Below are 26,655 nucleotides of genomic sequence, written 5' to 3' on the forward strand. Positions count from 1 at the left end.
ATGCTTACTGGGTAACCCAGAACATGTTGCGCCATCTAGATAAGTTGAAGTCCTGATACTAGATGTCGTTTTCAAATAAAAACCTCATGCGTCGATTGTGATTAACTTCGTTCAAAGTATGAAAAGTGACGCAATACGAAACATGGAGTTGTGGGTATTTTTCACCGGCTACCGTACGGAGAACAAGGCGTGACTCGACCTCCAGCTTACTCAGGGTACGTGCTATAAACCTACGGTCAAATAGATACTTGTTTCATCAACGAAAATTATGATAAATAAATGCGCTATATTTTACTAAAAATAATTTTTCTGTAATGTTTAACATGCCCATAATTTCGTGACACTTTTTATTCTAATAAATGAATTAGAAATATCCTATTCTAAAATTTCTGTATCTTTAACTCAACACGAAACATCTTTTGCAGAACTTACGTTGGCACGGGCTCTTGTTTTTAAATACGAGGGCGACCTAAACTGCACGATTAAGCATCTATTGAATACGCAGCTTCTGGACAATTTAAACAAAATAGGCTTATCCATTTTTCTATTGTGGGGGGGGGGCGGGCAGAGGGGGTTCAGTGGGGACGTGATACATTGATGCATACCTGGCTGAAGGAAGATACAGACGTTTCATAGGAAATAATGCCAAAAGACCTATTATCATATAATTTTAGCCGTTCCTCGGAATGTCATATTTTTCTTGTCATTGTGCTACTGATCAGTTTCGTTCCCCAATCATCCCTAAGAGTAATTTAGAATAAAAATTTCTTCTGTATGACCTCATCGTGACACGGTTTTCGGGATCTCATCATTTTCCGGTCATTATGAAGAGCTATGGAGGTTATTTGTGAACGAGGAAAAGGGTTGAGGCCGCAGTCGTGGTGGGCCACACAGATGTGTGGTAACAGACGTCGAGCTATGCCTCAGCCGGCCAGATAAAGAGACAGAGTGCCCAGCTCCGGCCGTGTGGCACTATCGGAGCCCAGGACATCTGCACCATGGGCTGACTTACTATACTTGTGCCTCTGACTCTTTCGGTTCTCTCTGACTGCCCTGTCTCTCCCTCTCTCGCTCGTCCACCTTCAATGGCTTCTACGAATGGGAAAGCAAAGTGGTGTTCGTGATTCGTGTTAACAGTGCGGGAAAAATCTAAAAGAGGTGGTATGCGTCTGCGCAGTTGTATAGGTATTAGTTTGGCGTTCTTCATCTAGGGGCGAACTTTCGTGGACCGAACACTCGTAACTTCAGTGGTGATTACAATGCATAGGATGAGGGTTTCTTGAACGCCATATACATGTGTACGCATACTATCATCCTCAAAGGCTTTTTCCAAAAGGTTCATTCTCGGAACGAGACACTTCATCTGGGTAATGGCACCCCGCGTGCAATGTTGAACAAGCGTCTCGGAGGAATGTTTTTGACTCTCTGAGGACATTTTCTACATTCTCCAGATTCTCGACAGATCCTTCAACTAAGGAGAGGAAAATGAAGGCCACAAAGCCCAGACGGACATTCCGTTGGAATAGACGAAACCTGTTTTGGGTTCATGTGTTGATTATCAAGGTAATGATAATGGACTCGAGAGCCGCGGTAGTTCCTGTCTGTCCGCCTCCAGGGAACAACGCCTCCACCGGCGGCCTGGAGTCTTCGTTCTGTCAGTGTAACCTGGAAACGGTGATGAGTGGTACCCAGGTCTCCATCTCCTGCACCTTCAGCAACCAGGAGGTAAATGGGATCATCTTGACTGGAGTTCCTACTCGTCAGATGTATTCTCCATAAAGTCTAGTTTTCTTGCGGGAAGTATAATTGATCACTTTCTTTGCATCTTAGTCCATGTATTACTCACTACAAAAAGCTTCAGAGCTTTCATTGTGAACCATTGAATACAATGTAAATGGACCTTTCATTCACATTTCTTGTGCTGTCACGTATGCTCGAGAAAGTTTAGGCATGTAAGTCTACTTCGGGAAAGTCGTTTTACTTTTATCTTTTCTGATTGGAATTATTCCGTAACTTTTGGGGTCAGCAATTTCCAGGGGAGACGCGAGCCCTAGGGAAAAATAAAAAAGAATTATTTCTAATTATATTCGTTATTTTCTTAACAACAGTGAGGAACTAATATTCAGAAGTTTATGAAAAAATGTAAAAGTATCGCCTTATAACGTTACTTTCCTAGAGTCTACTACTCTGGTTAGGCTCGTTGGGTTAACCATGTTTTGTAATTTGACCTCCCTTCCTATCCCTCGAAACCTCTTCTCTTTCTCTTTCTAATTTTTTTCCTTTAAATCTGGGAGGGAATTTTACTCATAGACGCAAGGGGGGCGTGAAAGAAAGGCCCAACTCTTAGAGGGGGCGTGGCAATAGAAAGATTAAGAACCACTATCCTACTGGGAATGGTAGTCACTTAATCGTTGGTACCTACCATTCTTGACGTAAATATTGTTCCAGTTCCCAAAATTAATTTACTTATACACATAAAGAATTGTTACCTAAAAGTTTTGTATATATAAAATGCGTAATGATAAATCTATATATAGTCCTGGCATTCGTGTGAATTATTATCAGTATATATGACATTCAGGACCAAAATAATCATCTGTTTGTTTTGACAAACCCTTATGAAGACTGTAAAAAATAAATGGATATTTATCGTCTAGGATGGCATTCATGCAAAAGTATCTTGTATTTTGATGATAAAAACATAAAAAAAAAAACAAGGAAACATTCAGAGATAATGGCAAAGCTGGAGCTAAGACTGTATAGAAAAGAAGAAATAAGAACAGAAAAATGTTATGAATACTCTTAATTTAAAGAGAGAGAGAGAGGGAGAGAGAGAGAGAGAGAGAGAGAGAGAGAGAGAGAGAGAGAGAAAGAGAGAGAGAGAGAGCAGGGCATAATTATACATAAGTTACAGAATGGAATTATCGGCAGCTATTTAATTTATCATCTATGTAATATATTAGATGATAATTTGTTAGGTGCCGATAATTCCACTGTGTAATCTATGTATATTTATTCCACGTTCTCTCTCTCTTTATCTCTCTCTTATGTATATATATAGATATATATATTATGTATATATATATATTATATATATAGATGTATTTATAATTATGTATATATATAATATAACTGTATAATATATATATCTATCTACTAAGATATATATATATATCTAGGGATATATACTCCATACATATATAATATATGTATGTATATATACATATATATATATATATATTTATATATTCATATATCTCTTTCTATATATAATATAAATCTATACATAAGTTAAATATATATATAATATATATATCTATATAGGATATATTATATCTATTATATATATGTATATATATAGATACTATATATATACTATAATTTTATATATATATATAATATATATATAATTATAGAATATTAATCTACTATGCATACATATATATATATATATATATATATATATATATATATATATATATATATATATATATATATATCTATATATATATAGGTAAGCACTTGTAATACTTTCCCTTTTGGTAAGAACTGAGGAAAAACATCTCGCACGATACATTACGATAAAAAAAGAATATAGGCCTACGATTTCTTAGGGCATGTTTAACGAAAAAAACAACAACATACAAATAAAAGATAATAAAACAGAACATGAATTCATGGAACCCCTGGCGATCCTTCTCTCTCTCTCTCTCTCTCTCTCTCTCTGTATGTATATATATATATATATATTTTAATATTGTAGCTTAATTTTATTGTACTAATTAGATATTGTTACCTTTTAGCTTGAAAATGAGGCCTGCTGTTTGGCTTCGAAACGTTGCAACTTAATAAATATGAGTTCCTTGACCTGTTGGTGTGCTTCCCCTGCCTTCATTGTATATTATATACGTATATATATATATATATATATATTATATATAGTATATATATATATATATATATATATATATATATATATACGTATGTATATACAATGAAGGCAGGGGAAGCACACCACAGGTCAAGGAACTCATATTTATTAAGTTGCAACGTTTCGAAGCCAAACAGCAGGCCTCATTTTCAAGCTAAAAGGTAACAATATCTAATTAGTACAATAAAATTAAGCTACAATATTAAAATACACAATGTAAGGTACAATAAAACAATCACAGTTTTAAAAAATACAAACATAAGGGACCAACCAGGTTGAGGTGCGAAACGAACAGGAGGAAGGACTAACAAAAAACGTTTAAACAGTTCACGAGAGGTAAAGAGGTGTAGACGTGGCATGGGTGTTCAGTGAGGGGACCAGTTTTTTAATACACAAAGATTCATTAATTGTTAAAAACCTTGTGAATATTCATTGTATATATATATTATATATAAATATAGTATATATATATATCTATCATATACGTATATATATATATATATATATATATATATCTATATATCTATATATATATATATATATTATATATATATATACGTATATATAGATATATATATATATATATATATATACTATATATCTATATATACTATATATATACATATATATACGTATATATATATATATATATATATGAATATATATATATATATCTATATCTATATATATCTCATATATATATATATATATATATAACTATATATATCATATATATATATATATATTCATATATATATGCCAAAATACAGAGACTTGGAAGAATGGAAAAATTTTCTTAGGAATGTCGATGGAATGGGGCACAACCAAATGTATATTGCTTCCAGGACTTCCAGGAGACAATAGCAGACGCACTGATTAAAAGGGGGTAAACTGGAATGGCAGACCTTTAAACCCCGAGAAGTACATTTGGCATCGTGGGGGACGACGCTCAATTCGCCACGTAGATCTTTTGTAGGAGCCGATAGGACAGGGGTTCCCTTTTGGGGGCCATGAGCCTTTTTCTGGGCGTCATGGAGGACCCGAGATTTTGAGGAAATTTTTAATTTAGCGATTTTTGTTAGTTTGTTTATATTTAGTTTTTGTCGTACGACTATTAAATCAGTCCAAGTTAATAAACATTAATAAGCATTTTTGTTTGTTGTTATTGCTCTCTCTGCAATTATTAATTTTTAATTTAATTTTTAGAATGTATCTGCGCTATTGGAAATTAGTATATTTTCCAGAAGGTTTATAAAGGTGGGGGTCATGGTAGGTTTGGTACTATACTGAAAGGGGTCATTTGCTGGAAAACTTTGGGAACCACTGCGGATAGGGTCTATTGCCGGTTTTCAGCATCCGGAAAAAAAAAGATCTTTACCAAGGGTGATCATCCAGGATAAAGAGAGGAAATAAATAATCTTGAAAAAGATAAACTCATCTAAGATACTGAAGCCTTTCTGTGCTCATCGTACTACAGCACATCGCGTTGATTTTCCGGTGCAAATAAATGAAGATTCACATCTTTCCAGGACGTCGAGTTAACAGAAGATCTCTATCCCTTTCAAAAACGCAACTTAGTCCAAGCTCGGGTGTTGGTCAGGAACGCCACCAGCGTCAGGGTCACTGAGGGATTCCTGCGAAGTCTCCAGTCCGCTCCTTCGGCGGTCTTGGATGTTTGGAGAGGAGGTCAACTCATTTTCGATTCCAGCCCGCAAGTACAAAGGAATTTTGTCGACGTCTTCAATACTTATCTGGGTAAGTCAATGGGATTTTTTTTTTATCACATCGAATGCTGTTTGTCTTTATGCAATTCTTCCATTATTACTGCTATTTTCTTCTCTTGTTGGTTACTACCACGGGCATACTAGACGGTTAGGTGTTGTGAATGCCACTCGGATGTCGCGGGTTCGCATCTCCCCCCCCCCCACCCTGCGATGAAAATCACTGGCTCTGTATCATGATCAGTTACTGCTGCAGTGTGGGGTCCGCGGTGGGAGGTTAAAAAAAAAGTTAAGTATATCTTAGTTTAACCAGACCACTGACCTGATTAACAGCTCTCCTAGGGCTGATGCAGTGCATTAGATTTTCATTTACATGGCTAGGAACCAGTTCCAATTGGTTACTTAGCAATGAGACCTACAGTTTATTGTGGGATCCGAACCACGTTATATCAAAAAAAAAATAAAGCCCTCTGGTTCCGCATTGGCAGCAGCTGGGAGCGAACTCAGGCTACCAGACTCATCCAATGAGGAACTAGGTGGGAGGTTGAAACCAACAATCTTTGGAAGTTGGAATTTCAAATCAATGGGCCCCCTGGCGTTCTTGTTTTTTTTTTTTTGACTGCAATAATAATAATAATAATAATAACAGCGGCAAAGAAAGTACTTCACGCCAGGAAGAAAGGAAAACCAGAGGATAAATAAGGGCAGAGCCAGGAATCAGATGAATTGCCACGGTTTCATCTTCATCAAGGAGGAAAATAAAGACGAAGCACCAAGGGTGACGGCAGTAATCCAGAAAAGTGTGGAAAATGAAAACAATAAAGTTCCACAACTGGAATGAAGGATGAAAATTGGCATTGTGTAAAGATAATACCTTATCCTTCGGAAGTAAAGATCTCGCCGAGACAATTTTGAGGCATTTTAGCCAATCTTTGGCTAATCCTGTACTGGGCCTCATCCAGGTCTTCTGTTCTTATCTGAAGACTAGTCCCTACCATGATGGCCGTTTCTCCTTAAAAAATAAGTTTCATACTTATTCATTTTTATTTATTTATATTATTTTCTTTTATTTTGTTTATCTATCTATTTTTTGCAAAAGCAAGTTTCTGTGCAAAATTCTTCAACTAAATGTATTTTGCTTGAAATGACCTTAAATAGAGGTAAAATATCTGTACTAGATTTTACATCTCCTTTGTGACCATTTACTCAGTTTACACACACACATATATGTATAATATATTATATATATATATATATATATATATATATATATATATATATATATGTGTGTGTGTGTGTGTGTGTGTGTGTGTGTGGTGTGTGTGTGTGTGTGTGAGTGTAAACTTAGTAAATGGGCACCTATAAAACGTGTTCAGCTGAAGATATATTGAAAGGTATCTGTTGGTAACAATTCTGCAGAGAGGTAAAGTCTTTTACAAGTTTTATGTGCACTTAAAATACTTAAGATATTTATGATAATTGGTAAATTTAATTTTTTTTTTTTTTTTTTTACATATCAATTTTTTTGTGTCTTGTTTCAAATTTCGTTTGAAGTGTTTTTTATATATACTGTGCATTACCATTTCTTAGTTTTTCACATTTTGGTGGTGAATTTAATACTCTTATACATTGTGCGTTTTCATGTTTTTGCATTCACAGTTTGTTTGATTAACTCAGGTGTTTCAGAATGATTTAACATTGCATATTTGAATTAATTTCATATCTCTACAAGAAGTCGAAAGGCCTTGCAACGGTACTATTCCATTGTTTCACATTCCTTCGTGGCGTTTACCTTTTGATTTTTATACGTATGTATGTGTGTATATATATATATCTATATATATATATATATATATATATATATATATATATATATATATAATATATATATCTATATAATATATATATATAGTGACGATGTGCCAAGTATCTTGTTACTACACTTACCATTCATTAATTGTTGCCTCACAAAAACCAGACACCTGAAACCCTCATCACAGGCACTAAACGACTGAATACTCTAAAGGCAACAGTGATCCCTTAACAATTTACCAGTACTGCAGAAAATCAGACTAAGTTCATCAAAACAGGTGTAAGGTATTTCCCTGATTTCAGAAGTCTAATTACTTCCCTGGTTCTAAGTCACTTCAAGTTAATTGAAGGAAAACAGATCAATTACCACTCTATGTTTCTACCTAAACTAATCATAATTAATACTGGTGTAAAATAAAGAAAACACAAAAATTTTAGATACAAAAAATTTATTATCAAAAAATTATTATCAAAAATTTATTATCAAGTGAAATTCACAATATCAGGGAAAATTACTGTTACTTGAAAACAAAGCAAAGTTTAATTAATTCTTGAATCATTAAGTAAAATTAAATCAAAATTAATTTATCAGAAAATTCAAGAAAATTAATTAAATCAAAATTCAAAGTGTTAGGCAATAATTGAAAATTTGAAATTAATTCACAAGTGCTAAACAACAATAAAACTTGAAAAGAATTCTAAGTAAATGCAAATCAATTCACAAGTGTTAAATTCAATTAAATGTGCAACAATTAAGTAATGAAAATAACTAAGTTAATTAAATTGTGAATGCAAATGAAAACACAGAAAAATGTAGAAAATACCAAAATTGCAAAAAGTATTAATCACACAGAATATAAAATAAATACACACACTTCAATAAGAAAATGAATAAATGCACAAAACATAAAAATCCCTTCAAATGAAACAAAAACAAAAATTTGCAATGTGTAAAAATGTAAATCTTTTCACTTAAACCATTGTAACTATTAGTTATTAGTTCTCTAAACCATCGTAACCAATAGTTATTAGTTTTTACCAAACCATCATAACCATTAGATATTAGTTATTAGTTTTTACCACACCTTCGTAACCATCAGTTATTATTTGCAACTAATAAAAATATAACACACTTTACCTTCTTGGTATACCAATTTTCTTTCTTTGCTGCAGCTTGTTTCACACTTTCATAAAACCATGCGCTGTTACACACACAATGTTTGTTCAAATTCCACAAAAAGCACTAAAATAACAATAAATAAACTCTAAGAAATATCAAATCTGAAATCTACAAGTTACGAGTGACCATTTTACGTTACGTTAATATTAATTATGGTGAGGCAGAGAGGGAGAGAGAGAGAGAGAGAGAGATGTGAACGCTTTGAGGTTTTAAGCCCGAATGAATCTTTCATTTCGCACAAGAGCTGGGCAGTGGAGATGACACAAAACGTTTTGGGACACAATTCTTCCAGAAGCTTCGAAAAGTGATGCAACTTTACAAAGAAACTGTGAAATCTGCACATGGCATTCGGCAACAAAATACATGTACAAAACAAGTATACATTCATGTACGTACCAGCTCAACAAAGACACGTACCCGATCAAGACAGAAATCAAGCAAAAGTCCCTATGATACATGATGACAGAATTCCCAAAACACAGCGAAGACCCTCGAAGTCTCTAACCAAACGTGTTGACAGATTAGGAAAGCAAAGCATGAAACTTCGGGGTCTCTTATCACAAGGCGTTGACATAATAGGGAAACAACTCTAGCTTCAAACGGACAAAGAACATCTCTCTCTTTCTACATTCTACGTTATATATTCTTTTACAATATGTAATGCAGAAATCTGAACACACATTTTAAACATCCTATCTCTAAGCTATCTAGGAATCTGAAAAAATGTTGCCAAAATCTTATACACAAAATTATATACAGTCAAAGAGGGGACATATGCATTTTGACAGTAGCAATATAAAATAATATATATATATATATATATATATATATAATATATATATATATATATATATATATATATATATATATACACGTATATATATATATATGCATATGTATGTATATATATATATATGACTGGTAAAAAATGTTCTGTTACAACAGAATTCCATCTAATAAAAGGAGCCCATAAAAACGCCAAAATATAGAGAGGAAATATTATATTTCAGAGGCTGCTGTCTCTCTCTTCAGGTAGATGAATGAGAAAAGTTACAGAAAAGGTGTATTTACCAAGAGATCCATCCAGTCTCTGAAATACAGTATTTTCTCTCTATATTTTGGCGTTTTTATGGGCTCCTTTTATTATTATTATAATATATATATATATATATATATATATATATATATATATATATATATATATATATATATATATATATGTATATTTGACCATTAATTTTGCTGATATTCTCCGTAATTCTGAATCATTTGCCATGCAAAAACCATATCTGTAACACTGATAATGAAAATATGTGCAGGTGTTGGAATCATCAGGTGCAATGTGCCTTCTTTACCGAAGCGTCTCTTCCGTGACAGGAAGGTAGTCGGTCTGCTAATTAAAGGAAGTCGGGTAGACAAAATAAGTCGAGAGATATTGTACAACATAAACAAGGTAAGTTTGCATTTTTTTTTTCATTTTAAAATTCACCCTTAATCTTACTTCCAGATAAACCCTTGAAATTGAGCAACAACCCAATCTTTCTAAAAGTTTCCTCCAGTCAGCTGTATATTACTACATACATGAACACACACACATATATATGTACATATGTATACATTTACATACATACATAGATATATATACATATACATTATATTTACATATATATACAAAATATACATACACATATATGTGTATGTATATGTATATATAATATATATATGTATGTATATATGTATACATATATACATATATATGTATTTATTATGTATGTATACAGTTGACTGGGGGAAACTTTCAGAAAAACTCAGTTGTTATTTTCCTTTATTTTATCGAAGCATAGAATGCCACATAACTTGATTCAAACATTCTCGAATTGCCCCCCCCCCCCCCTTTGGAAATCAATTTAGTACGCCCCCAGGGGGGAACCACGGGACTAACCGACTGAGCTGAATGGTAGGTATCGCCAGTGAGGGCGTGGTCCACACCATAAACTGCATTTGTAAGATCTGTCTATTATCTTTTTTCTCAGTAGAATTTCAACCAAGGCTAGCTGAATCTAAGTAGTAGTAGCATTAGCATTATTTGATGAATGAGATTTAATTTCATGCTATTTGCGTAAACCCATCAAAAAGCTTATGCTAGGAGTTGCCTCAGTATCGAACAACTATATAGTTTATACCAATGACAGGGACATTTAAATAACTTTAAAATGCACTGGAACATTCTTTCATAGTCTTAATATTTCACCAGTCTCTCTCTCTCTCTCTCTCTCTCTCTCTCTCTCTCTCTCTCTCTCGGGATTCCCACACCCAAATTACCTGTAGGATACATCTTTAAACTAACTTAACCTAACCTAACCCAGCCTAACCTAACCTAGGGACACGGTAAAAAAACCGGGGCTGGTGCAGCACTAGTATAATTACATCTCAGGAATTTGCGGTGCCGGCCCTGACTGCAGTCGTCTAATGCCATGATGACAGTATCATCTCTGCCATCAATGTGTCACATTTCTTCTCCGTAGGTGAAGTACATCAAGATTACAGACTCCCAGGTGGGAATCGTGGATGGGCCCATATCGAATGGGGTGTCGATTCCTCTGCTTCCAAGGGCTGATGATTCTGACGATAAGTGGCAGGGATTCGAAATCTCCAACTCTACAATTGCCCACATTGCTCCCGGATCCTTCAGTTTCAAGAATGAGGTAAAATCAAGTCTACGTCCGAAGATATTCCCCCTCGTACTTATTTTCCTGGTTTTAAGTATTTGATGTCAGCGTATAACAATAATGGTTTTTTTGTCCTCACTGCTGATCTGTAAGCATGCTTATTAATGAACTCTTCAGCCACACCTTCACCATATTTGCTAAATGATACCGAATACATCATATTTCATGGCTTCTCCCTTTACCCAAACATATTACTTCTCATTAGTGCAACTATTTCCATCAATAGTGCATCAATATAGAGTATTCCTTCTTTTTCAACTTGTCCTAAGTGATCTTTACCCAAACGTCATCGTCTTTTATTTCAACATCTTTAGCTATCTCCTGCTCAGGGTTTATTACTATTGTATGTCTGCTCTTTAGCTATGCATAAGAAGCTAACAAAACACTGCTATTCTTACCTGCAATTGCACAAACCTCTCCGCTTCACCACCGTCTCTTCCATACCACTGTTGTTCATTGACAGAACTTTTTGAGCCCAATCTCAACATCATTATCTTTTTCCTTTATTGTTCACTTGCTCTTACTTCTAATTTTGATCCAGCTCTTTTATTTCATTGTACAGTTGTTTGTTTGTCGTTTATTTGACCGTTCTGTGTATATAATCACTGTTTGACCGTTTGCAAAGCACATAATATATTTGGTTTTCTCTTCTGATGATGTCTACAACAATCACCAGTGCAAAATTTTATTTTGCCCTCTTTTCTGATTCGCTTTGTGCTCAATGTCGAAGGGGGGGGGTGGGGTTCGCGTCACCCCAGGGTGATGGCAAATAACTGGCTCTGTATCATGATCAGTTAATGATGACAAATAACTGGCTCTGTATCATGATCAGTTAATGCTGCAGTGTGGAGTCTGCGGTTGGATGTTGAAACCAACATCCTTTGGAAGCTTAAATTTTAAGTTTTTTTTTTACCCCTTTGGTGGGGTTGTTCCATGTGAATAGGTTTCAGCTGCTGAAATAATAATAATGATAATAATAATAATATTTTTTGTGATTGTGTCTGAGGATAAAGCACCCTAAATGTGTCCTAGCGTTATATTTGCCTTGACTTTTGAAACCCCGATCATTTACTCTATTCTTCCTCTATGATTCTGTGTATCATTGTGTAGAGTTAACCTTTACTTTTTCATGAAATATGCATGCAAGCTTTTTTTTCCTTTAGCTTCCCTTTCAAGCTTAATAGTCTCCTGTTTCCCACAGGAAGATTTATACCCTTCTTCATCACAATCATCATCTTGAGCAGCCTGTCTGTTGTCTCTCCTCAAATGATCTTATGCCTATAATCTTGTTTGGATGTGGATGGTTACTTCCTTGATAATGGCGTATATAAATGCGCTTAAATGATATCCTTTAAAAATCAATTCAAGAAGAAAGTGATCCTCGTCAATACTATTGTTTGGTCTGCCATATTTTCATGCAATTTACTTTACTTAAAGGGTTAAAATGTATTAATAGTTCTATTTACTTCTTACAATTTAGAACATTCGATGGCTTTAGCCAGTCACAGGGAGAGTTTCCAGCCCTGTGACTGGCTTATCAACAGCCAATCAGGAACGTCATAAGGAACTGGCATAGACATCAAATGCACGGTTGATGTGAATCTACTATAGTATGTCCTCTGGCCATCGTCCAGCTCTTGTAAAACCAGTCATGATCGCCTTGCTTTCACAAAGACATTCCCTACACAAGACCAGAACGTAAAAAGAAATATAATAAATAAAACTGTACTCTTGATCTCACAGGAGGACTCTGAAACAACTTGGAAGATGACAAACAGCCAGCTGAACCACGTCGAGACAGGGGCTATCACTGCCACGGGGAATCTTGACGTCACTTTTCGTGGGAACTCCTTCGGAATGATGCACAGATATGCTCTCATGGTAATTATGCTAAACGCTATGCAGCAGTTTACTGATTCACGAGAGAGAGAGAGAGAGAGAGAGAGAGAGAGAGAGAGAGAGAGAAGGTTACTTAAAACTGACGATTGGAATAGGTGGTCATTTTTCCCATGTATTGATTTTTTTCTTCTATGTTGTGATAATAATCAAGATGATATTTGCAGTTGCAAACCTGTTTACTGAAGAATGTTAAGTGACATTAGTAGTGAAATGATAAGTATAGGAATCTTTACCTAGATAGTGACCGCTTTGGGTTTTAACCCTGTATGTACCCACCTTACTGCGCGTTTAGCACAGGCCCGTTGGGGTTTACCGTAAAAACATAAAGGCATGGCTGTAAATATCATAGAGACAATGGCCCCCAAGGAACATTAGGCCTAGATAACGACCTCCGAAAACCATTAGGGGGTCACTCTCTGGGAAAGAACAGTTCTGATCTAGTAGTATACGTAATACAACTTAATATCCATAGGTTTACAGGTTTTTATAGGTTTCAGACATAATGCCAAACACTGGGCGCAACTAAGGCCATTCAGCGCTGAAACGTAAATTGACAGTGAAAAGGTTTGAAAGGTGTAACAGGAGGAAAACCTCAAAGCAGTTGCACTATGAAACGATTGTTAGGAGAGGGCGGAAAGTAAGATGGAAGGAAGAGAATATGAAAGGAGGTATACATTAAAAGGAACGAAAGTGGTTGCAGCTAGAGTCCGAAGGCACGCTGCAAAGAACCTTAAGTAATGCTTACAGTGTACCGCATGAGGTCGGGTTAGTGAATGCAGTCAAATGCAGTGAATTCAGTCAAAACATCGGCTTTCTGCAGGTGAACGCTACAGGCGACACCGTGTTTGAGGAGAACGTCGTAGATCGACTGGAGCCGGACGGTCTGAAGATGTTCTTGTGTGGCAGCAAGAACATTTCGATGACCAAGAACACCGTCCACATGGAGTCTCCCCACGACCAGCCCTACAACTCCTCTACTATGCCCTTTCACCCCTCCTGTGGGAAGGTTCAGGTGAGATCATGCTGATCTGATTTAGATTTTTTTTTTTATTTACTTTGGGAGTAAGCCTACAAAATTCTGTATTGTTCTTCTTGGGTACTAAAGCCTTAAAAAAAGTCTGAAAAAGGTGTCTCGCGTTAGGTTAAGTGCTATATTTTAGGTTTATCAGACCACTGAGCTAATTAACAGCTCTCCTAGGGCTGGCCCGAAGGATCAGATATTTCTTACTTGGCTAGGAACCAATTGGTCACCTAGCAACGGGACTTACAGCTTATTGTGGGATCCGAACCACATTATATCGAGAAATTAATTTCTATCACCAGAAACAAATTCCTCTGATCCGCGTTGGCTGCTCGCGTTGAGTTGAAAATACAGGAATTTTAGAATAGGATATTTATGATTTATTCATTAGAATGAAAATGTAAAAAAACAAAAAAACAGATAATAATGTGCTTGTTAAACTGTACAGAAAAATGATTTCTAATAAAATATAGAGTATTCATTTTCATTTTCGTTGGTGAAACAACCGGCTATTTAACCATAGATTTTAGCACGTGCCCTGTGTAAGCTTGAGATCCGATCACGCCTTGTTTTTTCCATTCTAAAGTTATAAATGTGCATTTTTATGCACTTTTCATGGACCGTATTCAAGAGCTTGTAATTTTAATAAGTGTAGATAATGCTGTCAATAAACTTTTATCAATCTATCAATCTATCTATTTATGATCACTTACGTAATGACTAGAGATATATATAGCCTGACATTCGATAGTTTTTCCTTGGGAGGATACCATCACTCTGGTTAACTGGCGGAAATGAATGTTTAAATAACCATAGAATAGAATGAATACTGTCGTAGCGCGCGATAAAAAAAAAATAAAAAGTACCATGAAATTGCTGTGAGAGGGAGAGAAAGCAGCCTACTGTTGCATTCGAAAAGTCAGTCAAGTTGTTACTGAAATTTATTAAGCTGCCTACCATTCTTAACTCGCTGAGCGCTGACTGAACGCATTCAAATTCCGTTTAAAATCTTCCACAGGTATAATCTGCCTTCCCCGCCCTCTGTGCTGTCTCGTTCAGTCAGAAGAAACTAAGCGATATGTCTCTTTTTCCGTTCCCAAGTTACGCTAACTTGCCCTTCAAATGATACTTATAGTTTATTGTAATCTATGCCAGCCTTAGCGAGGTAAAGCAGACCTTTTTTAATTAGTGAAGTTATTTACTTGTCTGGTACTATAGTAGATTCACATCAATCGTGCATCTGATGTCTAGGCCTGTCCCTTACGACATTCCTGATTGGCTGTTGATAAGCCAATCACAGGTCTGGAAACTGTCAGTCTCTCTCGAGAGTTCACATAGGCAGGGTGTATGTCCCACCTCTCCTGAGGGATACTTTTGAAAGACGTATCCCTCAGAATAGTTGGAACATACATCCTGCCTATGTAAACTATCTCGAAAGACGGATGTTTCCAGCCCTGTGACTGGCTTATCAAAAGCAATCAGGAGCGTCTTAGGGACTGGCCTAGATATCACATGCACGGTTGATGTGAATCTACTATAGTTTCCATCTATGGCATACTTTGTCATTATTCTGGATGGCACTTGGCGCATTGAAAAAGGACGTCACTTCTCAGGTCTTCGTGGTCATGAGTCCTCCGCAGCCCCAAACTCTGCAAAAAACGAGCAACGCGACCTGGGTCCTGTTGGCGATCATCATACTCATCGTGTCCCTGGTGACTGCTGTAGGAGTGTTCATCTACAGAAACAAGGCGTACCTCCGAGAGTACAGAAGGGGAGAAACGCCCTACACGATAGGGCTGGAGAGGACCACCATGCAGGAACTACGCGACAATAACGAACCTGAAACCGAGGAAGAGGACGTAGAGGAGACGGGACTGACCAACCCGGTGTACGGCATCAAGGAGCCTAGTTAAGAGACCGTCTCGGTCGTCATGGAAAGGCAGGAAGTTGGAGTTAGGAAGTTGATCACCCACAGTTGTTTTTTTTCTTCTTTTCTTTTTATTGTCACCGCGCCCGTTGGCGTTCTCTTTAGAACTAAGCTGTAAATATTCAGACTTTCGTTAATGGCTAATACTCAGTGAATTCTGTCAAGTCATTTTCTCTCTCTCTCCTCTCTCTCTCTCTCTCTCTCTCTCCCTGTTAAATTAAAAACCAGTAGCACAGCATTTTTGATGTTCCCTGTTTGTCTTTCGCAGTAAGAACTAGCACAGTATTACCAATGTGACCAAAAATAAAAAGGGATAAAGATGATTTCTATGTGTTTTTTTGGATTCATGAAGTCCATAATTAAATTTACTAAAGCTTTAGAATCTATACCATGGCCATGCATAATGTGAAACGATCAGGATTTCGAAAACTTACCGTTTCAAGGGTCAATTTTAAGCTTGCGTTTACTTTGACAGATAATATATTTATGTTTGTCATTTAAAAAGCGCTTTTAGCAAGTCGTACGGAGCAGTTATGACATTCAAGTGAAACTACATTACGCTTCAAGTCAGACTGCCTACGTAGGTGTCATTAAAAATTGAATGATGCTATAAAAGATTCAGAATAATTCAGGATATTACTTGTAGAGAGACGGAGAGCGGTTCTTCTAGATTCAAGATTGAAAATGTTAACTAACTCTTGAAATAAACGTTTAGGTTTTCAAGAATTAACCACTTTTACATTATTTGAAGGATTCATATTATATATATATATATATATATATTATATATATATATATATATATATATATAATATATATAAAGATATATGCCACAAAGGAAAATAAACGACGGAGTATCCGCGAGACCTTTCGACGTTTAAACGTCCTTTACTAAGCAGATGAACTGACATACATCAGGAAAAAGACAAAACAAGAAGATTCGCATAACTGACAGATAGAGATTATAAAGAGATTAGTACCTAGAATCCGACACACCTGGAAGATGAGTAACTTTCTCAAACAAGCATAAACAATGGGTGCAATTAAAAGTTTAAGACAATCATCTCAGATACAAGGACAAGACAATTAAAGGATTATAGGTGACAGCTATTCAGAACTTTGGTAAAAAACAAAACCATATTCACAATACATATTCACAATACATGTTACTAAAGTCCCTATAGACTCTATTTTAGAATATCTTAGTAATGAACTAACTCAGCATGAATTACCTCTACCTATAAGTCACATTATTTCACTCACGAGTTTGTGCATTTGTGATTGTAAGTTTATATTCAATGGTGAATTTTATCAACAGATATTTGGGCATGGCAATGGGAAATCCTTTATCACCACTACTCTCAAACTTGTACATGGAATTCGGTGAAAAACGCTACTTATCTAATATCATTTATATTCCTGTAAAGTGGTATCGTTATGTTGATGGTATTTTAGCTGTTCTGCCTGTCGGTATCTAAATTAGATAAACAGGTACCATCGATTAAGTTTACTCTAGAATTAGAAAAAGACAATTGCCTCCCTTTCTTAGATGTTTTGATACATAGAGAACCATTTCAATGTAAATTTAGTATTTATAGGAAAACCGACCAACAACTTAACTTATGTTCATTTCTTCTCAGGCCACCACCTTAACATAAAAATATAAATTTTTTCTTCTATGTTTTTACGAGCATTGTCGCATGTCAGTCCACAATATTTGGATCAAGAAATTGAATACATAAGAAAAATAGGGAAAGATTTATGCTATCCTTCACATATATTAGATATTTGTTATAATAAAGCCCACAAAAAGTTTTATAGTGTAAGTAACAAGCAGAAAGAAAATTCTAAGAACATTCTCAGTTTGCCTTATTTTAACGGATTTGAAACCATTAAATCATTGTTAAAAGCTTTTAATGTCAACCTTGTTTTTTTCCTATAATAACACACTAAAAGGAATGTTAATAAAAAATGGCCCCAGAGAAAGCACAACATAATGTATAAAAGTCCATGTATGGATTGTCCCTCATTTTATCTCGGACAGTCTAGCAAGTAAGGCTAAGCCAGCATAAATATTCTGTAAAAACTGGGCAAACATCTAATGCAATATTCATTCATTTAAGTGAAAACAACCACCGAATAAATTGGGTTGGTAGTTCAGTAATTGCAAGGTCAAGAGATGCCTTATCACGAAATGTTTTAGAATCTGCTTTTAAGACAACTTACTTTTCATTGTAATTTCAGTGTTAGTCGTGGCCTTTTTCATTTAGACCCTTGTATTTGTAACATGTTTAAGAATGACCTCAAAGATATAATTACAGACTTAAATAAAAATTAGTTGCCTTAGAGTCATCTTCGTTATCATGTATATCTAAAATGTATTGTGAATATGTATTGTGAATATGGTTTTGTTTGCCAAAGTTCTGAATAACTGTCACCTATAATCCTTTAATTGTCTTGTCCTTGTATCTGAGATGATTGTCTTAAACTTTTAATTGCACCCATTGTTTATGCTTGTTTGGGAAGGTTACTCATCTTCCAGGTGTCGGATTCTGGGTAGTAATCTCTTTATAATCCCTATCTGTCAGTTATACGAATCTTCTTGTTTTGTCTTTTTCCTGATGTATGTCAGTTCATTTGCTCAGTAAAGGACGTTTAAACGTCGAAAGGTCTCGCGGATACTCCGTCGTTTATTTTCCTTCGTGGCATATATCTTTATTTATGGATTTAATCACGTTCCTAACTTTCGTGATTCAGTTATACATATATATATATATATATATATATATATATATATATATATATTATATATAAATATATATATATATATATATTTTATATATATATATATATATATATATATATATATATATATATATATATATATATATATGTATAACTGAATCACGAAAGTTAGGAACGTGATAAATCCATAAATATAAATATATATATATATATATATATATATATATATATATATAAATATATTATATATTATATATAAATATTATATATATATATATATCTATCTATATATATATATATATATATATATATATATATATATAATAATATGGATCCTTTAAAATAATGTAACGTGATATATATATACATATATATATATTATATATATATAAGTATATATATATATATATATATATATATATATATATGAAACCTTGACACATCCCCCACTAAGCCTAAACATACCACCACCAACTAAACTTAACCACACTCCCCACTAAACTGAAACACCCCCACTAAGCCTAAGCACCCACCCACTAAACCAAAACACCCCTCCTACCAAACCTAAACACATACCCCACATCTAAACCTAAACACAAACATCCACTAAACCTAAATGCACCCTGCTAAACCTAAACACATTCGCACTAAACCTTAACACCCCCTCAAATTGAAACACGTCCCCCACAAACCTAAACACATTCCCAACTAAAACACCCACACTAAACCAAAACACAACCCAACTAAAGCTAAACACATCCACATCTCAACCTAAACTCCCCTCCCACCAAACCTAAACATATCCTCCACAGAACATAAACAACCAATTAAATCTAAACACCCCCCCTAAACCTAAACACTCGCTAAATTGAAACCCGCCTCCCGTAAACCTAAACACATCCCTCTCTAAGTTTAAACACACCTCTATTAAACATGAACACACCCCCTACCAAACAAACCTAAACACACACCTCTATACATGTTACAAAATGGAATGGGGATGGGGGAAGGGGAAGGGGAAGGGGGGGAGGTACGGGTATGAAACCTACGCGAAAACCTTCCAGGGATCAAACGAAGCCGCATGCAAAATTTCGTCTAGATCGGTCAAGCGGTTCGGATTTCTGTGGTACAAGTGAGAGCGATAGGTAAGGTTGTTTATGAACTATATGTACGTGTGTGTACCTGTCAACAATAGTAGGTATACAATACCTCGAGTCCTGTCAGGTAAAGTAAACATAAAGTCAGGTATGTTCTTTTCTTGGAAATGGGGTTCTCCGAATATCAGATTCATATTAGAGGTTGACACAGAGCAAACAACATGCTGGTCCTCCTTTTAAGGATGCTTTTATCATAATATAAAGGTAACTTTTAGAAGTATATACATACATATATATATATATATATATATATATATATATATATATATATATATATAGTACATATACATATATACATATGTGTTGCTATCAGTGTCTACTACAAAACTTAGGCTGACCCAACGTCAACGAGTTAAGAAAACTAAGTTTATCGTCTTCAAAACCTGAATCTGTACGAAATGAATGTTGACTAAGTTTCAGTTTCATATCTCGTATACTGAATTACCAAAATGTTGGTAGGACAACGTCCCTGCAAATCGAAAAACAACAGAATAGTCCAAAATATTCTGCATATTTTGACTGCAACAATTCAGTTGCGACCAGATTGATTCGGTGCACTTTTTGCAATATAAACAGTGCGAATTAAACGAAACTGTGAGAATCCGTGGCAACCAAAATTCGAAATGGTACCACATGCAGTAAAGAAAATAACAGAATTGCGACTACCCGCGAATGCTGGAACGAGGAACTGCTCTCAATTCGACATTGAAAATGGGAAGACATTCCTTCAGTTCCGTTACAGTGACTCAACACAGCTCAACAGAAAACCTGTTCCAAACGAGGAAAAGAAAACGGACAATAGAAAACGCACACGAAAAACTTACTAGGAAAACAGCAAGCTGCTTATAATCATCGATAATAAACCTCATATAGTCCGCAACTGTGATTACTTACACTACCTGTACTATAATTATATGTAGGAATCTCTCTCTCTCTCTCTCTCTCTCTCTCTCTCTCTCTCTCTCTCTCTTTGGCGCTGCTAGTTCTTGAAAACATCGTTTTACTGTAATAAGAATTATTCATTATTATTTAGTAATAGTAAGTCTTCCTGGGAGAAAGACACACACACCCTCCTACACACAGTGACACACACACGCACACACACAACAACACAGCCTCTACGAGGTCCTGCCATTTTTCATTTAAATAATATTATAGTCTACATTTCCATAGAGCACAGATTACTTACTGCAGCTATTTTTTCACCAACACCCCTCCCCCAACCCCCTCCCTTTCAATCTCTCTCTCTCTCTCTCTCTCTCTCTCTCTCTCTCTCGCAACGAACCATGACAGTAGACAATCAACCATGTACTTAATTCACTGTTTAGGTCAACGAAAGCCTAATGGATTTTTAGGAAATGTACCCAAGGTCTAGGTCTATAGACCTTGAACGTGCCCATGTGTCTCGGGGATCGAACGTGGGTTCGTAGGCAAAGTAAGTATAGGTATTTCAGTTGCATTTGTTGGAAAGTACTTCTAAATGGCAGACCGTAGTGCCTATACAGCTTAGGGTGGTTTGTAGATGACGCAGTCCTCCAATGTTTTTCTTTTTTCTTTTTTTGTATCAGAGATCCTCTCAGGCGGTAATGTATGTAGCTTCCTTCTATTGAGCGGCTATATCGCCAAGTTTCCTGCCAAAGGGGAAATTATCCGATTGACAGCACAAGCAATGACACAATTTCACCTCTCGTATAATAAAGGTAAGAGTCCTCCCCCAAATCCGGACCATTTTCCTACTCACGTCACAACCTTCAAAGTTCCGAGAATTTGGGAACAAATAATGATTCCCGAGAAAACTTAAAAAGGAAGGTTTCCTATAACGTCTCCTTCAGTCACTTTGAAATTATTCATTGGTTGAATATTGACTGATTGAATATAGTATTTAGGCCAAAGGCCAAGCATTGGGACCTATGAGGCCATTCAGCGCTGAAATGGAAATTGAGAGTAAAAGGTTTGAAAGGTGTAACAGGAAGAAAATCTCAAAGCAGTTGCACTATGGAATAATTGTTAGGAGAGGGTGGAGAGACAGATGGAAGAAAGATAGTATGAATGGATGTACAGTAAAAGGAATGAAAGGGGTTGCAGCTAGGTGGCGAAGGGACGCTGCAAAGAACCTTAAGTAATGCCTAAAGTGCACTCCGTGAGTTGTGCTGACGGCACTACCTCCTTACGGGGTCGCAACCTGATCGCTTATTATGAACTCAAAAACCCGGCTGTTTTTTTTTATTTATTTATTTATGTCGTGATCGGGCCTGGCTACCACTCATTTGCTACCGCCCAACAAGACAACAATCATGTTTGTTTGTATGGTGTTTTTACGTTGCATGGAACCAGTGGTTATTCAGCAACGTCGAGAGTGAACTTCTATTACCAGAAATACACATCTCTCACTCCTCAATGAAATGCCCGAGAATCGAACTCGCAGCCAACGAGGTGGCAAGCCAAGACCATACCGACCACGCCACTGAGGCACTGAAATGAAAGGGGTTGTTGCCAGGGGAAAGAAGGAACGCTGCAAAGAGGCTTCAGTAATGCGCACAGTGCACCGCATGAGGTGCACTGACGGCCCGACCATCCTACTGGGGTTTCATGGATAGTTGTGGAAATTCATGGTCATTACCCTATATGAAATTTAGGCAAAAGGGAAAGCGCTGGGACCTATGAGGTTATTCAGAATCGAAGCGACCTATTAAACGGGAATCGTTAAAACAAATGATTATATCTTTTTGGCAAAAGAAACTTTGCATCTCAAAGCTTCATGGGGTCATCCAGATTAGTTTGCCAAACGACCTCCGCTCTCCCACCCCCATCCCCCTACCCCCACCCATTAAAAACGTCGCCCAATGCTTTAAAAAAATTTAACTTTAGATTTTTTTTTTTTTTTATAATTTATGACTTAAAATTCTGTTCACCTTTCATTAAATCCTGTATTTAGTCACGTAGCTTAAGACCTTTATCCACGGAAGTGTAGCTGACCTTCACATTTTCAAATTATCATACCATTAAATCGAAATAATTTATTTGTACAAGCTCCATGAAACAATTTGATATTTAGCTTTACCTTCTAATTACACATTGTTCTAAAGTGGTAAATTAAGTATAATTCATATTTCTCGGCGCTCTTGGTACTGTATATGTACCCATTAGTATGGATTCAGATTTCAGCTCGCTGTCCCACAAATTAGCCAAGCGGGATTTGAGTCGTCACAACCAATACCCAAACCACATTTCCACTATAATTGCTGAACAAAAGGAGTTTCCAACAATTCCATGAGGGTGGCGTTCATTAATTTGCTTACGTTTAAAATCCGATATAAGCTGTATACAATGCTGCTCTGCTTATGACACCATTTCAAGTTTTAAAAAATATCATTATCGGTAGAAACCACTCAAACAAAATGCATATGTTAATACTTAGAAAACGTACTTAGTCGTCAAAATCGAAATTAAGATAACCGGCCTACTACGTATGCTCCAAGTCGTATTCTTCAAAAGAAGCCTTTGGTCTTTCAAGGATTCCGGTAAATGAAATCGCTGAACTTTAAAATAAAGCAACGAAGTTGTGTAATGTGAGCTCTTATGAGGAAATGATTACGTCATTAGTAAAAAGACTCAACAGCTTCTACCTTAGTCGAGTTCAATATACAATTTATGCCAAAGGCCAAGCACTGGGACCCATGAGGTTATTCAGCGCTGAAATGGAAATTGAGAGTAAAAGGTTTGAAAGGTGTAACAGTAGGAACACCCCTAAGCAGTTGCACTATAAATCAAGTATTAGGAGAGGGTGGAAAGTAAGATGAATAAAGAGCATATGAAAGGAGGTACAGTAAAATGAACGAAAGTGGTTGCAGCTAGGGGTCGAAGGCACGCTGCAAAGAATCTTAAGTAATGCCTACAGTGCACCGCATGAGGTCAGCGCCTACCTTAATATACCTGGTTTTAAAATGTATTTTGGTAAATGCATTAACAGCCTGATGACATTCTAAACATTCCAGCAGCTACAAAGCAAATACGATCCAACACCTAATTGCCACCATAGATAGCCACATCGCATTCACTAAATTAATTAGTACCAACAATTGCATCAACATTGCAAAGTCTTCACAACCTCGTTATCTATCTTAACGTCTATTTCACATACTCACCAGCCTGTTGAAGAATACCACCGGATACTCGTGCCTGATGGATGACATCCCCAACTCACCGCCTGAGCTCATGAACAGTTACACAGCAAACTGTTTAAGCAAAAGCACAGTTCCCGCTTATAAGACCAGCCCAACACACGCGAAAAGTGCCCCCCATTTTGAGTTAATGAAGCTTATAGTAAAAGCTAAGCTTGATTATCATATTATCATTATTGTTAAGCTTTATCATCAAGCAGTTTGGCCGTTTTTTTTCATACGAAGATAAGAATTGTTTTAGCTATTATTTACTGTAAGAAATAAAATTTTCTTTATAAAAATTTGATTCACTTTGATAGGCTTAAATATTTGAAAACAACCTTAATATCTTTCCATATGACTTAGAAAAAAAATAGTATTATAATTTGTACATGCCTAGAGCCAACCCCCCCCATATTCAGCTGTGCCTATGGCGTTATAACTCACTGCCCTTAAAGGATAGTATGAATGTTCTCGTTGCCTTGTGATCTTTAACAGCATCAATTATTGTCGAAAATAATTCCATTTATTCACGGTGTTCACAGATCGCCTAACGGGTATTTGACTGTGTTCATGGAAAATTCATTGCCCACATTCTTGGATGGCATCACAACTAGAGCCAGTATTCGTGGTAGCACCACGAATCTGTGTTCAGTGTTCTTGAGTAACATTAAAAACTAACTGCCAGTATTCAAAATTAACTAATAAACATATAGCTTGTGCATGGATATCAAACTTATTGCCTATGTTTTTGAGTAACAAATTTACTGCTTGTGCAGCTTTAACTTCTACAAAGACCTCATTCTAAATTAAGATCACGGCCAAAAAAAAAACGTTCAAAACGTTTTACTAGTTAAAGGAACTCTTGAATAGACACTAAGCACTATTACTATATAGTTTTCAGCAGTTCATTAGGTAGGGATTGATGGACACACTAAAAAGCAAAAATGTTTAATTTATTACAACGAGAAATGTTACTACTCAACTCAAAATATGCGGAGTTCGTCTTCTGAACAGCTTTGTATACAAATACGTGACGATACCAAACCCTTCATCATAGGAGTAATGTTAGACGACGGTTGTCCCGGAATGCGGAATCCCACTCAAGGATTATAAGCGACTAAGGATGTTCAAGAAGGGGAAGCGAAGTCCTAACCAGGTGTACGTTTCATCTCGACGACTAAGTGTATCAAAGTGTATCAAAGGGCTATGCAGTCCATGGCCATCAGTAGAGTGGTGAACACATCCACAGACGGAGGCAACGTCCTGTTTTGATTATTAAAAACTCGCATTAGGTTACTCAGCCGCTGTCTTATTAGGCGTAAATGAATAAATTTATATATTTTCCCAATTATTCAGACCACCACAAGGCAATAACAGTAAGAATGCTGTTGGCAAAATAGCAAAGCAAAACACCTGACATCTCTTAGGCGACACGTATACATACGTATTGTTACAGTGATCGTAGAGTAAAATTCATTGCTTATGTATACATATAGTACCACTCATTGTGTTCGTAGAGTAACGAACTCGCTGCCTGTGTTCGAGTAACATAAAAACTCAAATGTTAACTGTTGGCAAACAACACACTGCTTATGCTATGAGCAATCTAATAGTATTAAAACTAACCAACAAACTTGCCAAACTTAACTTGACTACGCCTCACTCAAAGTAAACCGATATTCTTATTCCACACAAAAAATATCCATAACCTTAAATTTGCATACTTAAAAAAAATAAATAAATAAATAAATAAAATAAAAAAATTGCTCTCATGCCGTCTGTTAACAGCATCTGAAAACTGAGTGTTTGTTGGCGTTTTACGTTGCTTGGAACCAGTGGTGGCAGGCCAAGACCATACCGACCACGTCACTAAGGCGTTTGAGTAATGAGAAACTTCATAAAACCAACCTTTCAGCTGCTAGCAGCATCAATCTAAGCATTCTCTTGACAATCTCCGTCCGGGGAAAATTTGATTATTTCACGCTACCTATAACCCCACCATTTAACCAGAAACAATTCAAGCTGCCTATAACCCCTATAACCAGAAATTCAAGCTACCTATAACCCCTATAACCAGAAATTCAAGCTACCTATAACCCCTATAACCAGAAATTCAAGCTACCTATAATCCCTATAACCAGGAAATCCAAGCTACTATAACCCCTATAACCAGAAATTCAAGCTACCTATAACCCTTATAACCAGAAATTCAAGCTACCTATAACCCCTATAACCAGAAATTCAAGCTGCCCTATAACCAGAAATTTTCGATTGTGAGGAGGAAATACCAAGTTCGAATCCTTCGAAAACTTAAGTCAACGCCAATTAAACTTGGGCAAAACCTTTTTGAATATGCGCCAAAACTTACCC

The 26,655-nt window shown here is 36.0% G+C and overlaps 2 protein-coding genes across 2 annotated transcripts in view; both read left to right on the top strand.

Annotated features, from left to right (window-relative positions):
* Nucleotides 1-26,655, top strand: part of LOC135202212 (uncharacterized) — a 103,297-nt gene that overhangs the window by 30,155 nt on the left and 46,487 nt on the right. The gene's annotated exons all lie outside the window — the stretch shown is intronic.
* On the top strand, nt 973-16,385 carry LOC135202213 (uncharacterized). The gene is made up of 7 exons (XM_064231470.1): nt 973-1,725; nt 5,461-5,686; nt 9,964-10,097; nt 11,170-11,349; nt 13,117-13,254; nt 14,093-14,284; nt 15,907-16,385. Exons 1-7 carry the CDS (start codon nt 1,486-1,488, stop codon nt 16,204-16,206), a joined length of 1,410 nt encoding a protein of 469 aa, XP_064087540.1. The 5' UTR covers nt 973-1,485; the 3' UTR covers nt 16,207-16,385.

Source organism: Macrobrachium nipponense, chromosome 30, assembly GCF_015104395.2.
Source record: "Macrobrachium nipponense isolate FS-2020 chromosome 30, ASM1510439v2, whole genome shotgun sequence".
Classification (NCBI taxonomy): Eukaryota; Metazoa; Arthropoda; class Malacostraca; order Decapoda; family Palaemonidae; genus Macrobrachium; species Macrobrachium nipponense.

Bases quoted from the DNA above. Each gene is read 5' to 3' on its own strand.
- LOC135202213 (XM_064231470.1), top strand. From the start codon at position 1,486: ATGAAGGCCACAAAGCCCAGACGGACATTCCGTTGGAATAGACGAAAC. The intron at 11,350-13,116 runs GTAAAATCAAGT...TTGATCTCACAG, and splicing joins CCTTCAGTTTCAAGAATGAG to GAGGACTCTGAAACAACTTG. The intron at 14,285-15,906 runs GTGAGATCATGC...GTCACTTCTCAG, and splicing joins CCTCCTGTGGGAAGGTTCAG to GTCTTCGTGGTCATGAGTCC.